General features: G+C 48.0%; 5 protein-coding genes across 5 annotated transcripts; 3 read left to right on the forward strand and 2 right to left on the reverse strand.

Annotated features, from left to right (window-relative positions):
* Window positions 1–605: 605 nt before the first annotated feature.
* On the forward strand, window positions 606–1,484 carry FTJAE_7033 (carbonic anhydrase; the record flags this gene model as incomplete). The annotated part of the gene is made up of 2 exons (XM_037353708.1): window positions 606–783; window positions 835–1,484. 2 exons carry the CDS (start codon window positions 606–608, stop codon window positions 1,482–1,484), a joined length of 828 nt encoding a protein of 275 aa, XP_037205979.1.
* Window positions 1,485–1,852: 368 nt separating this feature from the next.
* FTJAE_7034 (formate transporter) lies at window positions 1,853–2,753 on the forward strand (the record flags this gene model as incomplete). Its single annotated transcript, XM_037353709.1, has 4 exons — window positions 1,853–2,175; window positions 2,318–2,458; window positions 2,514–2,596; window positions 2,716–2,753. 4 exons carry the CDS (start codon window positions 1,853–1,855, stop codon window positions 2,751–2,753), a joined length of 585 nt encoding a protein of 194 aa, XP_037205980.1.
* A 157-nt stretch (window positions 2,754–2,910) lies between these two features.
* Window positions 2,911–3,822, reverse strand: FTJAE_7035 (uncharacterized protein; the record flags this gene model as incomplete). The annotated part of the gene is made up of 1 exon (XM_037353710.1): window positions 2,911–3,822. The coding sequence occupies one exon, from the start codon at window positions 3,820–3,822 to the stop codon at window positions 2,911–2,913; it is 912 nt and encodes a 303-aa protein (XP_037205981.1).
* A 941-nt stretch (window positions 3,823–4,763) lies between these two features.
* Window positions 4,764–6,899, reverse strand: FTJAE_7036 (tenascin X precursor; the record flags this gene model as incomplete). Its single annotated transcript, XM_037353711.1, has 1 exon — window positions 4,764–6,899. One exon carries the CDS (start codon window positions 6,897–6,899, stop codon window positions 4,764–4,766), a length of 2,136 nt encoding a protein of 711 aa, XP_037205982.1.
* Window positions 6,900–9,723: 2,824 nt separating this feature from the next.
* On the forward strand, window positions 9,724–10,803 carry FTJAE_7037 (retinal short-chain dehydrogenase reductase; the record flags this gene model as incomplete). Its single annotated transcript, XM_037353712.1, has 3 exons — window positions 9,724–10,015; window positions 10,093–10,486; window positions 10,539–10,803. The coding sequence occupies 3 exons, from the start codon at window positions 9,724–9,726 to the stop codon at window positions 10,801–10,803; spliced, it is 951 nt and encodes a 316-aa protein (XP_037205983.1).
* Window positions 10,804–11,516: the final 713 nt, after the last annotated feature.

Consider the following 11,516-nt stretch of genomic DNA (forward strand, 5'->3'; position numbering starts at 1 on the left):
AAAGGACTGACTAGTTACGCGGCCATTTCAACGGTCTGGACCAAACACAAGGCCCGAGATAGTTGCAAATAACATCAACTAAGCGCGCATTGTCTCTTATCTCTCGCTGTTTAGAAGAAACAAGGATGAATCTAGACCGCCAGCGCCAAGACAGACCACTACAAAACCTAATTCTCTAGTTAGTGCATTACCCCATGGAGAATCCCATTATCCCACATTATTAGCGCGGGCTGTGCCTGGAACGTCCACGTGGGCCACGAATGGAAAGTTCCATCAACGTCACCAAGCAATTCCTGGTAATCTATCGAGAAATTTTGTGATTGACAGGGTGAAGAACCTGGATCTTGTTCATCGATTGGCTTCGAGATAGAGTTTTGCAGAGTTTATTTGAGTTGCTGCGGGGGGCCCAAGTCCAAGCCCCCATGGTCTGTGATTTTCTTGCGCCTCGCTTTGGTCTTGGCAGTGACATTATTACGCGCTAGACTGAATTCTGCGTCTTTCATGTCCGTCGCAATCAGATATAAAATTACCCATAATCGCGACGACTTCTCATCAATCATCTCATCACCAGTCTCTATCACTTTATTCTTCATCTTATCATCGTAATGCGTGTCTCTCAGCTTTTTGCAGTGGCGACGTACGTCACCAGTGTCTTGTCATGCGCAAAGCATAACAATCATTACTCCCTCAAGCACAAGAAGCGAGCCATTGATCCTCGCGCTGAGCCTGGGAAAACAGACTGGGCCTATGAATTCTCTTACAATTGGGGTCGTCTCAACCCGGGTACGTTCATCTAATCGCAATTCTTAGCTTCCAGTGACTGACACAATCTAGACTACCATCTTTGCCAAGATGGCACCCAACAGTCCCCCATCCCCATCGCCCTCAAGCAAGGCCTCTCACTGGAGCATCTGATCAAAGAATGGAACTATCCCGATGAAATCACCGGCAACTTCTTTAACTGGGGCTACGGCCCTGCATTCACCGTCCAGAACGAAGATCAAGTCTGGACGCAGAACCCCTCTTTCAGCTTCGACAACGAGACTGTCTACCTCAAAGGCTGGCACATCCACGCCCCCGCCGACCACACAGTCGAGCGCCACCGCTCCAGAGCCGAGCTTCACCTCGTCCACGTCAACGCTCAAGGCAAAGAACGCGCAGTCCTTGCTATTCGTCTTGACCCGGGTAACAAGGCAAACAGCTTTTTTGGTCAGCTCCCAAAGATGATTGGCTTCAATGAAACAGACGTTAGCGAAGAGGCTACTCTCAACCATAGGCTGCTTCTGGAGAGTGTTGATTACTTTGATGAGTTTTGGACTTATGAGGGTAGTTTGACGAGTCCGCCTTGCACAGAGGGTATTCGCTTTTTCATCGCCCGACCAATTCTGTTTACGAGTGTGCAGCAGATGAGAGCTATTCTTGGGGCTTCGACTTATAGTGCTCGTGAGGAACAGTTGGTCTGGCGTCACCGCATCAATGTTTAGGAGTTAGTGTAGATTATAGATAGAAAGATAGCGCGAAGTTGAATTAATGGGGCTGCATTACCCACCATAACATCATGGGCACGTCAAGTTACAATTACATCATAATTGATTTTTAAAGCGCTTTCCTTCGAACTTTTAGCAACTAAAATGTTAATGAATCATGTCATCGAGCTCAAGGCCGACTATCCGAGATTGGGCCATCGTGACATCAAGCTTGCGTCATGTGCCAAGTTATATATAATAGAGCATTCCCTTAATTGGAACATAGTCTGGTTTGTGTCGCCATTTACTAAAGATACTAAGCCAGTATAATGACAGGTGATTCGTATTCAAAATATACTGGCCATGGGCGTCAGCCGCACGTGTCGATGGAGAAAGTCGACGCTCATTCGCCGCCCGAGACTTGCCAACTCATGACTCAATCAGGCATCGCTAAAGCCAAACTCCCATGGGCAGACCTCATCATCAAGTCCTTTTTCGGTGGCATCTTTATCTCACTCGGATCACTATTCGACCTTGTCGTCGCAGGTGGAGCGCCAGGTCTGCGCGAATCGAACCCTTCTCTCATCACCCTTCTGGCCGCCTTCACATTCCCCATCGGGTTTGTTCTTGTCATTCTCACAAACTTCGAACTGGTGACGAGCAACATGACCGTTATGATGTACACAACCTTGCAGAGAAAGACGAGTCTGTACGACCTCGTAAAAAACTGGGTTGTTTGTTACGTCTTTAACCTGGCGGGTTGTCTCTTCTTTACGGGAGTGTTGGCTTGGTGGAGCGATACGTTAAACTCAGATGCTATGTCGTCTTATGCCGTTACACAAGCCGAACAGAGAGTTCAACATCAATTGGTGGTTTAACTTCACGAGAGGGATCGGCTGCAATTGGCTCGTAGGCTTGGCGGTGTATCTTGCCACGAGTAGCAAGGACAACTTCTCCAAGATCGTTGGTATCTGGATCCCCATCTGGGCATTGTAAGTGTAAATCAGACTCTGTATCAAATGGAACAGTATTAACGAGATACTGCAGCGTGGCACTGGGCTACCAGCACTCCGTGGCCAATTTCTTCCTCGTCCCCATTGGAATGTTTTACGGCACAAACTTTGGTGTTGGTAAGTTCATCTACCAATCTACTATCCCTGTCACGTTGGGGAACATTGTTGGCGGTGCTGTCATGACGGGTGCTTTCTTATGGTTCTTATACGGGCGTGATGATACATTGGCTACACAGACTGGGCAACCTCTACCAATTTTGTGGAAGATAATTAACAAGAAACCACTGCATCGCATTGGGTTATCAGCACGCAGTTGGATAGTTTACATAGCTTTGTATGAGAACTCTTTAATGAAATCGCAAAATTAGTTCATAAGGCAGTAAAAGTAAATAAATATTTAGTGATTTCTTACTTTCTATTATAGTATTCTACTAATTCTCTAGAGGTAGTTCAGCCTTACTGTCTGGTGTAACCTCTCCATCTACCTCGTCCTCATCGTCCTCATCGTCCTCATCGTCCTCATCGTCCTCATCGTCCTCATCGTCCTCATCGTCCTCATCGTCCTCATCGTCCTCATCGTCCTCATCGTCCTCATCGTCCTCATCGTCCTCATCGTCCTCGTCATCCTCGTCATCTTCGTCATCTTCATCATCTTCATCATCTTCATCATCTTCATCATCTTCATCATCTCCATCATCTTCATCATATCCATAGTCACTGTAATCATCATTCTCATTCTCCTCCCCAGAATCCAAGTCATCCGCTTCGTCGGTATCATAATCGTAACCATTGTCTGATTCGTCTCCTTCACCCAAGTCCTTAAGATCCCGTTCATTATAGCGCGGGCCTTCACTTTCGTTCTCAAGCTCCTTTTCGTCCTGCGTCTGAAGCTTTCTGTTCACTACCTGATGATCTGATTGCAATTTCTCTAGCGGCTTTTGATTCCTATCTTTGGACTCCGAAGAGTGAAGACTTGAGATTCGACTATCAAAAACAGCGATCCCATCTACACAACAACCACGGCGCACATTACCGTCGCTGGTAAACTGAATGAGCCGAACCTCATAGTGTGTGGACTCCTTGCTGGGAAGCTTCTCTGACTCTGGGGTCGTGCTGTCTTCATTCCTCTGGGGACGGATAGTGTTATCAGGAATCTCGCAGTCGAATGGTCCCACGCCTTCCACATAGATCAGTGAACCGTCGGCCATTTTGCAGTAAGATTGGGAGGCATGGCTAGAGGGAGGAAGGCTAGGACATTGGATAGAAGCTTGTGCCTGGGCCGCGGACTTGGCAGCGAAGGTGGGAATAAAGAGCGGAGAGAGGAACAGAAAGTTGGCTTTCATGACGGTGACCGGGGTGAAACGGAAAGAATAGAATAAAGTGTAAATAAATCGAGAATAGGTACATGGAATATTTGACCAGTAGATACAATGTGAATTTGTATGATCGATCGCATTTACCTAAATGACAAGGAGTTTGACATCAGATCGAAAGATGGTGTTTTTAGTATGATAATGTCCAGGGAAAAGAGTGCATGAAAGATGCGGATACGAGGATGCCCTATTTCGGAAACATTATCACACCTGGCTTGAAGAGCATTGTTTCTTCAGCGCTTATGCATGTAGGTGCATCTCTTATCACATCTGAGCTATACCTAAATGTAAGTTCAGCTGGCCTTTGGTTGTGGATCTGCGAAAATGCCAACCAAATTGGTCGTGGGCTCAGCTCTCCACAAAATCCATTTTCGGGGGGAAAGGTCAGCTGCCTTGCTCCGGTGTAGCCGAGCCATTGTGACATATCATGCAGTTTCATGCAAATGCGTCTGTGTGGCGGAATCGGTCAGCCGACCCATGTAAAGTATGCATGTCGTCGATAAAGGAACCTTGTGGGTAGTTGAGGGCAACTGAAAAGTAACAAACGTTAGGCTGAATCATATCATGGTAGGTCTCTCACATTTTAGCAAGTAGCTGAGCGATTAATTAGTCAACGGTCAGCGCAACTGCTCAATGACGCGGACGCTTTTGCTCATTGTAGCGTCGCCAGGTGGACTTTTGTCTAGGTTCTTGGCGGTTCAAGTTGGAAACAATGAGAAAGTGGCTGCAACATCAGAGAATTGTTTATAAGACAAAAGTCAAATTGAGAATAGGAGAGAGTGCGGATTTCAACGGCCCAAGCTAAATATGGCTTGTTGGTAGTTATATCCTGTTACTATCTAGATACTACATCGAATACCAATATCAAAGCATACGTACAAGCGAGCGACAGTTTAAGGACAGCTTAGCCCTCACGATGGAGGGCAAAACTGCATGCTGTAACAGCCATGAGATGCAGCAAGTGTGCACTTTCCAAGGGAGAAAGTGGTACCTGCGGGACAAGACGGTTGGTCTCGAGAGACACACTTGTCGCCCAACACGACTAGAGGAAGAGTACACTTGGGTCTATCGTTGGAGACGCACTTGTTATCCTCAAGACTCGAGCCGTAGGGACAGGATGGGACAGTAACGGTGACGCATCCTTCGGGCCGCAATTGGCTACCAGTAGGACAATTTGGACCATCGATAGAAACACAGGAGCCGTTGACAAGCTGTGTACCAGCAATACATGTTGGTTTATTGCTGGAAATGCAGTTTTCCCCTTCCAAGTGTAGATCGCTTGGACACTCTGGGAGCTTCCCTGAGATACATCCCTGCGGTGAGTAAACATAACCGTCAGGACACCTGGGACCTGATTGGCTGACACACTTGTCCCCCTGGAGGTGAGTGTTCGAGGGACATTTAGGAGCCTCGCTGTGGAGGCAAGCCTTTCCGTCAAAGATGGCACCTCCAGGGCAAGCAGGGAGGCCGTGCGAGACACACGCAGTTCCGTTGAAAGTGAAGCCCTGCTCACAGCCTGGGGGGCTCTGAGAAACACAATACTTGCCATCGAAGATGGTATTGTCTAAACAAGTTGGACCTGTGCTGGCAATACACTTGCCATCTCTCAGTGTTCCTGCAGTGCACACGGGAGTGCTGGTTGTGAGGCAGAGATTGCCGCCATCTGACACCGATCCTGAAGGGCATGTAGGAGAGCTCGTGGAGATGCACACGTCCCCGCGCGGACGGAGAATCATCTGGTCAGGGCAGGCTGGCGACTCCATAGACACGCAGGTGTCCCCTGACAAGACAGATTTGCCTGAGCAGCTGGGTTTCTGAGGCATGACACAGGCTGATCCGTCGAATGTTCCCTCGTCGCATGAAGGCTTCTCAGTAAAAACACAAGCTCGGTTTGAGAAAGTAGTTTTATCTGGACAGGAAGGTGAATCGCGATGTGCACAGGCATGTCCATTGAAGGTGAAGTCGGGCTCACACTCCACCTCCCCAGGTGTAAATACACATTGTGCACCCTGAAAAGTACTTCCGGCTGGACAAGCTGTAGAGTCTTTGGCAGGTAGCAAACATCGTTTCGTGGCTTCATCCCACCCCATGTTTGCCGGACAGCAATACTCACTGCCTGTCTTGGGGTCCCGAGATTTCACCAACCCATCACTGCAGACAAATGGTTTCGCACAAATATTGTCCATGAGGCTCGCGCCGTAAACACAGAGCGGCTCATCCAGGCTTTGACAAGCACCCTCTTTAAATTCGCCTTCCTTGCACTTGGGTTGCTTATCCGAGATGCAAACGCGCCCACTGAATATTGAGCCAGTGGGACAGGTGGGTTTCTCTTGGTGGGTGCAGCTCTTGCTCCCTTGATCGAACACAAAGCCAGCTGCACATGATGGAGCCTGCTTCTTGACACATAGGCCATCCTCAAGGGTCGTCGAAGCTGGGCAAGAAGGTGGGGTCGAATGGATGCAAGACCCTTTTTCTAATTTCTCCCCGAGCGGGCAGGTCGGGGGCAAGTTATGCGCACAGAGGTTCCCGACCACGGTATATCCTGCTGGACAAACCAAAGACTGTGTAGAGACGCAAGCGACGCCATTAAAGTCAAATCCTGCACTGCAGGAGGGAATTTGGGTAGAGATACAGTTGCAGCCGTCGAATCGAGCTCCTGATAAGCAACCGGGCTCGGTGGTAGAAACACATTTCTCCGCCTGGAGAACTGTACCAGCTGGGCACGTTGGCTTCTGGTTGGAGATACAAGATCCGCCCTGGAGGGATGTATCGGGTGGGCACACAGTTGACGGTTTAGAGACACAGGTAGTGCCGTCAAAGAATGTGCCCGTAGGACAACATTTAACTTTACTTTGGGCATCGTAGGATGGGGTAATGTCATCTAGGGACACTTGGACACAAGGGCCATTGCAAAAGGTATTACCCGGGGTTGAGCCAACAGGGTTTTGGGGTGAAGGTGATAGGGGCTGTTGGTTCGGGGCGTCTTGAGAGCAAACAAGACAAACAAACAGAGCCAAAAGAATGACTCGGAGAGTGGGGTTCGCCATGCTGGGACTCGAGAGTTGGGGATAGAAAGAAGAAAATGAGGTTGAGTATGTCTGAGCATCAAGACGTGGTTGGCTTTAAGGGCTTGGACGCGACTGCATCCAAAGTAATCAAGAGCTTGTGTACGAAGTCAGGCCCCCCCCGGAACCATGTTTTACCGAGCCGTGATCCTACTGGACAAGACTCGCTGTGCGAAAAGCCAGCCCCTCATTCGATTGCAAGAACGCCCGCGGCGCCTCGATGAATTTACCAATACCTGAACCAAAGTTCTTGCTCACGAGAAAAGACAATCACAGAACCATCCCCTGCTCGCTATAATGCGCTATCTGCTGCATACAGACGAGAAGGAGCTTAGCTTCCTGCACGACGGGAGCTGATAATACCCAGTCAATTATTCACATGATGATTGAACACCAACCGAATACGACGCTTTGCAGCTGCAAAGCGACGAGTCGGTAAAATAAAAACTACTGTCTAGGTATGTAGTGTTGGAGGTGATAGTGCATTTGGCCGAAATAGGTAAGAAATCGACAAGTATCTGTGCACACTGTCCCGTGCCACATAATATGATGTGACATTCGGTGCAGCCTGCAGATATACACGCACAACAACCCTGCAAGTACCAGTCCCGTCCGAGCTGAGATAAAGTGGCTGGCTGAGCAGCCGTATAGACAACACCGCCATTTCCGCAAGTCCGGATGCAACCTATCGACCCAAAGTAGCCAGCTGCTCGTCTTGGCGCTCCTTGGTCGGGCCATAGAGTTACTGGTGGTTAGTTATATCTCCTGGTGCACTGAAGGGGTCCAATTCCAGAGAGAACAACAATAAACCTACCCGGATATCGACCAACAAGCATCGTTTGTCCATTTACTTTGTAACTAAGAAAATATGTTTTGCCCCTCTTACCTCGTCTATCTGGCCTGTGTTGTCGCGTTATCTGCCCTGGCAGTCGCTCAATCCTGTAACACCACGGGAACGTATGAAGCTTGTTGCCCATTGTCTCACGGAAAGGTTCTTCTTTTCGACAAAAAACAATACCGAGTTCGCTGCGACTATCAATATCACGTTCGCGAAGTCGCCAATTATACATCGAGTTTAGAAGAATGCGCTCGAAAGTGCCATGAAAACGGGCCATGCGTTGGTGTCCGCTGGCAGACGCCCCCAGGAAAAGGCAGGAGCGGGCAATGCAATTATCTCCTCGACGAGAACCTTACCGTGAATCCGCAGCGTAAACACGTCTCGCTTACATTGGTCGAAAATCCAGACAACGCCACAGATATCAATGAGTGCAATGACAAGCTCAAAATCTGCGAAGCAGATCGCCAAAAGGATACCGAGGCTTGCACAACCAAGGTCAACCAATGTGAAAGGGACAAAACCGATGCAATCAACGAGTGCAACAGAAATTGCACAACCAAGGTCGACCAGTGTGATAGGGACAAAACCAATGCAATCAACGAGTGCAACAGAAATTGCACAACCAAGGTCAACCAATGTGAAAGCGACAAAACCGATGCAATCAACGAGTGCAACAGAAATTGTAAAAATTCAAAAAAGAAACAGCACAAGCCCGAGTTTAAATGCATTGGGGGCCCAAACAAGATCGGCACGCGTCACTATATATACGAGTGTACATTTTATGCTACACGAAACCTAGAGAAAAAAGGCCAGGTTGTCGCTAACGATAGAGATTGCGGTCTAAGGTGTAATCGGAAGAAGGGTTGCAAGTGGGCATACTTTGATTCCAAGACTGGAATATGCAAATTGGGCAGGGGTGCATTCAAGATGGCATATTTGAAGAAATGGGGAACACGAGAAAGATTAGTAATGCACCTAAAAAAATGAGGTTCCATCGACCTTATCAGAGGTTGAGTTGAATGATGCTTACCTGGAGAGTTTCCCCCGGTGTGCCATCGTTCGAGTTGCTGGGCTGAGCACTGGGAAATGGCGACTGGTTGGGCAGGTCTAGAGCCTGATGGGTATTAACCATGTAACCTATCAAGATGACCTAGAAGATGGGCCTGCACATAGCGAGATGCTTGCAATAGAGTTATGTCGGAGATAAAGATGTAAGAAGATCAATGGAACCTGGAGCACATAGTCCAGAGATTAAAGTAATAATTGATCAACCTAAAGAAACTACGGGGCTGAGTCCGACTGTACCATAATTACTGACTGCTTAACTGTCAGTGCAGCCTTCCCCCCTACATGATTCAGACCAAGGGTACAAACAATCAAACTTCACAAGTAAAGACCCCTTATGCTATAGTAACGAATCGGGAGCTGCTGCAGGTTCTAAGCCATGCGGATCCACCCTGGCTATCGAGCAACTGACTGGGTAGCTTGGTGCTGCCATAATGCAAGGTTGACTTTGCCAAAGCTATAGTGTCCCTACTGTCACAGTCGACGAGAAGTCCCTAAAGTCGGAGGTAGTCCCTCGGCATACCCTCGGCACAGCCCCACAAAGTCAAATCTGTCACTGCGGAGAAATGCACTAGAGTCTCAGTCCAAGACAGAACTAGACAACAGCGACAAAGTAAATACTTTATGTTATACCAAAGCCTATCCGGAATCGCTGTACCTCATCTGTAGCTTACCATTCCTCGAAAAAATCAAGGTGGCATAACGCAAGCGAGGCAAGAGTGGAGCGTTTCGGGTTTGATCATCAAGTGCCCAGCTTCCGATGATGTATACCTATATAAATTGGTTCTCTTGTAAAATATCGCTTAACTCCTTGCGTAGTTCCTTTGTTCTCTTTATATTAAAATCGAACCAGGGTTGTCTCTTTACTAAGAAAGATAGCGCTTATTATCGTCATCGGTGGTCATGTATCAACAACAACAGATCCTGTCGAAAGTCATTGACCTGGCTAAAAACCCAAAGTTTCAAGTCACTGCTGGAGTCCTCCTTGCCCTCAAGTCGTTAGGATACTTGAATGCTTGGTATACCAAGAGGAAGGTCAACAACCATGTCAGCGACCCTTCATGGGATTGGAGCCGCGAAATTGTGGTTGTCACTGGAGGAAGCAATGGAATTGGGGCTGCCATAGTCTCAAGGTTTGCTGAAAAAGGTGTCAAGGTCTTGATCCTGGATCGGATTCCTCCCGCTACCAAGTTGGGTAAGTCCTGTCAAGTCATGATGGCATTCATTGCGCCGCAAGAGATGTAATGCCAACAAGTATCTGACCTTCTTTAGCCCCAAATACATACTTCTACAAGATTGACCTCACGGATTCAGAGGCTATAGTTTCGGTTGCAGATCAGATCAGAGCAGACCACGGCAACCCGACCGTTCTGATCAACAATGCCGGATTCGCAGATTTGAAACCTATACTAGAATTGCCAGAGTCTTACTTCAAGAACATCTTTAATGTAAACCTCCTGGCCCCCTACCTGCTCACCAAGCAGTTCCTCCCCAGCATGATCAAGCGAGACCACGGTCATATTGTCAACCTCGCTAGTCAGGCATCCTTTGTGGCGCAAGCGACGAATGTGGCCTATGGCTCTACGAAAGTCGGCCTACTGGCTTTCCACGAAGGCCTTGGCCAGGAGCTGAGATATATCTACAAAGCCCCACGCGTTCGTACCAGGTAAGTCAAATCCTCTTGATTATTGATACGAATATCTTCTGACAAATCAAAGTGTTGTACATCCCTCGTGGATTAGGACAGCCATGACAGCAGAGATGGTCGCAAATGGGAAGTTGAAGGACACTGTCACACCAGCTGAAGTTGTGGCTGACAAGATTTGCGACCAGGTATATTCTGGTTTTGGTGCACAGATCCTTGTGCCCGAGAACTTGTGGTGGACTTCTTTGATCCGGGGACTGCCGGGATGGCTTCAAGAGTCATTGCGAAACCAAGTTTCGCTCATCTTGATGACCGCCATGGGCACGGGGCCTAGATAAGGCAGAATCGTAAGAGATATAAACATTACACTCTGGAAGGAGTCGTCTATACTGGTCGATGTTCATCTTGAAGGATCACCATGACCACCACAAGTAAAGCTTGCTTTCTGAGAATTGAAAACATGACACGCCTGGCAGTTAGTCGCCTTTTCTAAGAGACCTTAATTATTGGACCTGTTTGTTGGTATCTGGGTCTACACACGTCAAGTCACGATAATAAATGGTATACTATCAGCACCTCTATCAGGATGTGAATTCCATTTGTTACCACGTGGCATGATGCGTTGCATTACTAATCTAGTCCGGGTCATTACAAAATCCCCCTGGTCATTCTTCTACAGCGACCTCTTGGGATATAACTTCAGATAATACTATTTGCAAGCTGGAGATTTTACGCCATGCTCGCTATCCGTCCAGGTCTGCGGGGAACTTTTCTCGGATAGCTTTCCCATACCTGTTAAAGAGGATAGGAACTGGGACAAACACCATACCTAAGAATCCAAGTAAGGAGTTTCACCATCACAGGCCCAAGCTGGCAAACTTAGGTCCGGCCAGTAGCAGTAATGCCTTAAACAAGGCTCGTACAGCTGTTATAGTAGCATTAACAAATACTGCATATCCGGGATAGCAGTCAATGGCGTGCGCCTGAATGGGCATGTAGATACCAATAATCCCAAGCCCGAATGGCACGGTACCAATGATGGGCACAATCC

Source organism: Fusarium tjaetaba (genome assembly GCF_013396195.1).
Source record: "Fusarium tjaetaba strain NRRL 66243 chromosome Unknown NRRL66243_c0000138, whole genome shotgun sequence".
In the NCBI taxonomy this organism is placed as follows: domain Eukaryota; kingdom Fungi; phylum Ascomycota; class Sordariomycetes; order Hypocreales; family Nectriaceae; genus Fusarium; species Fusarium tjaetaba.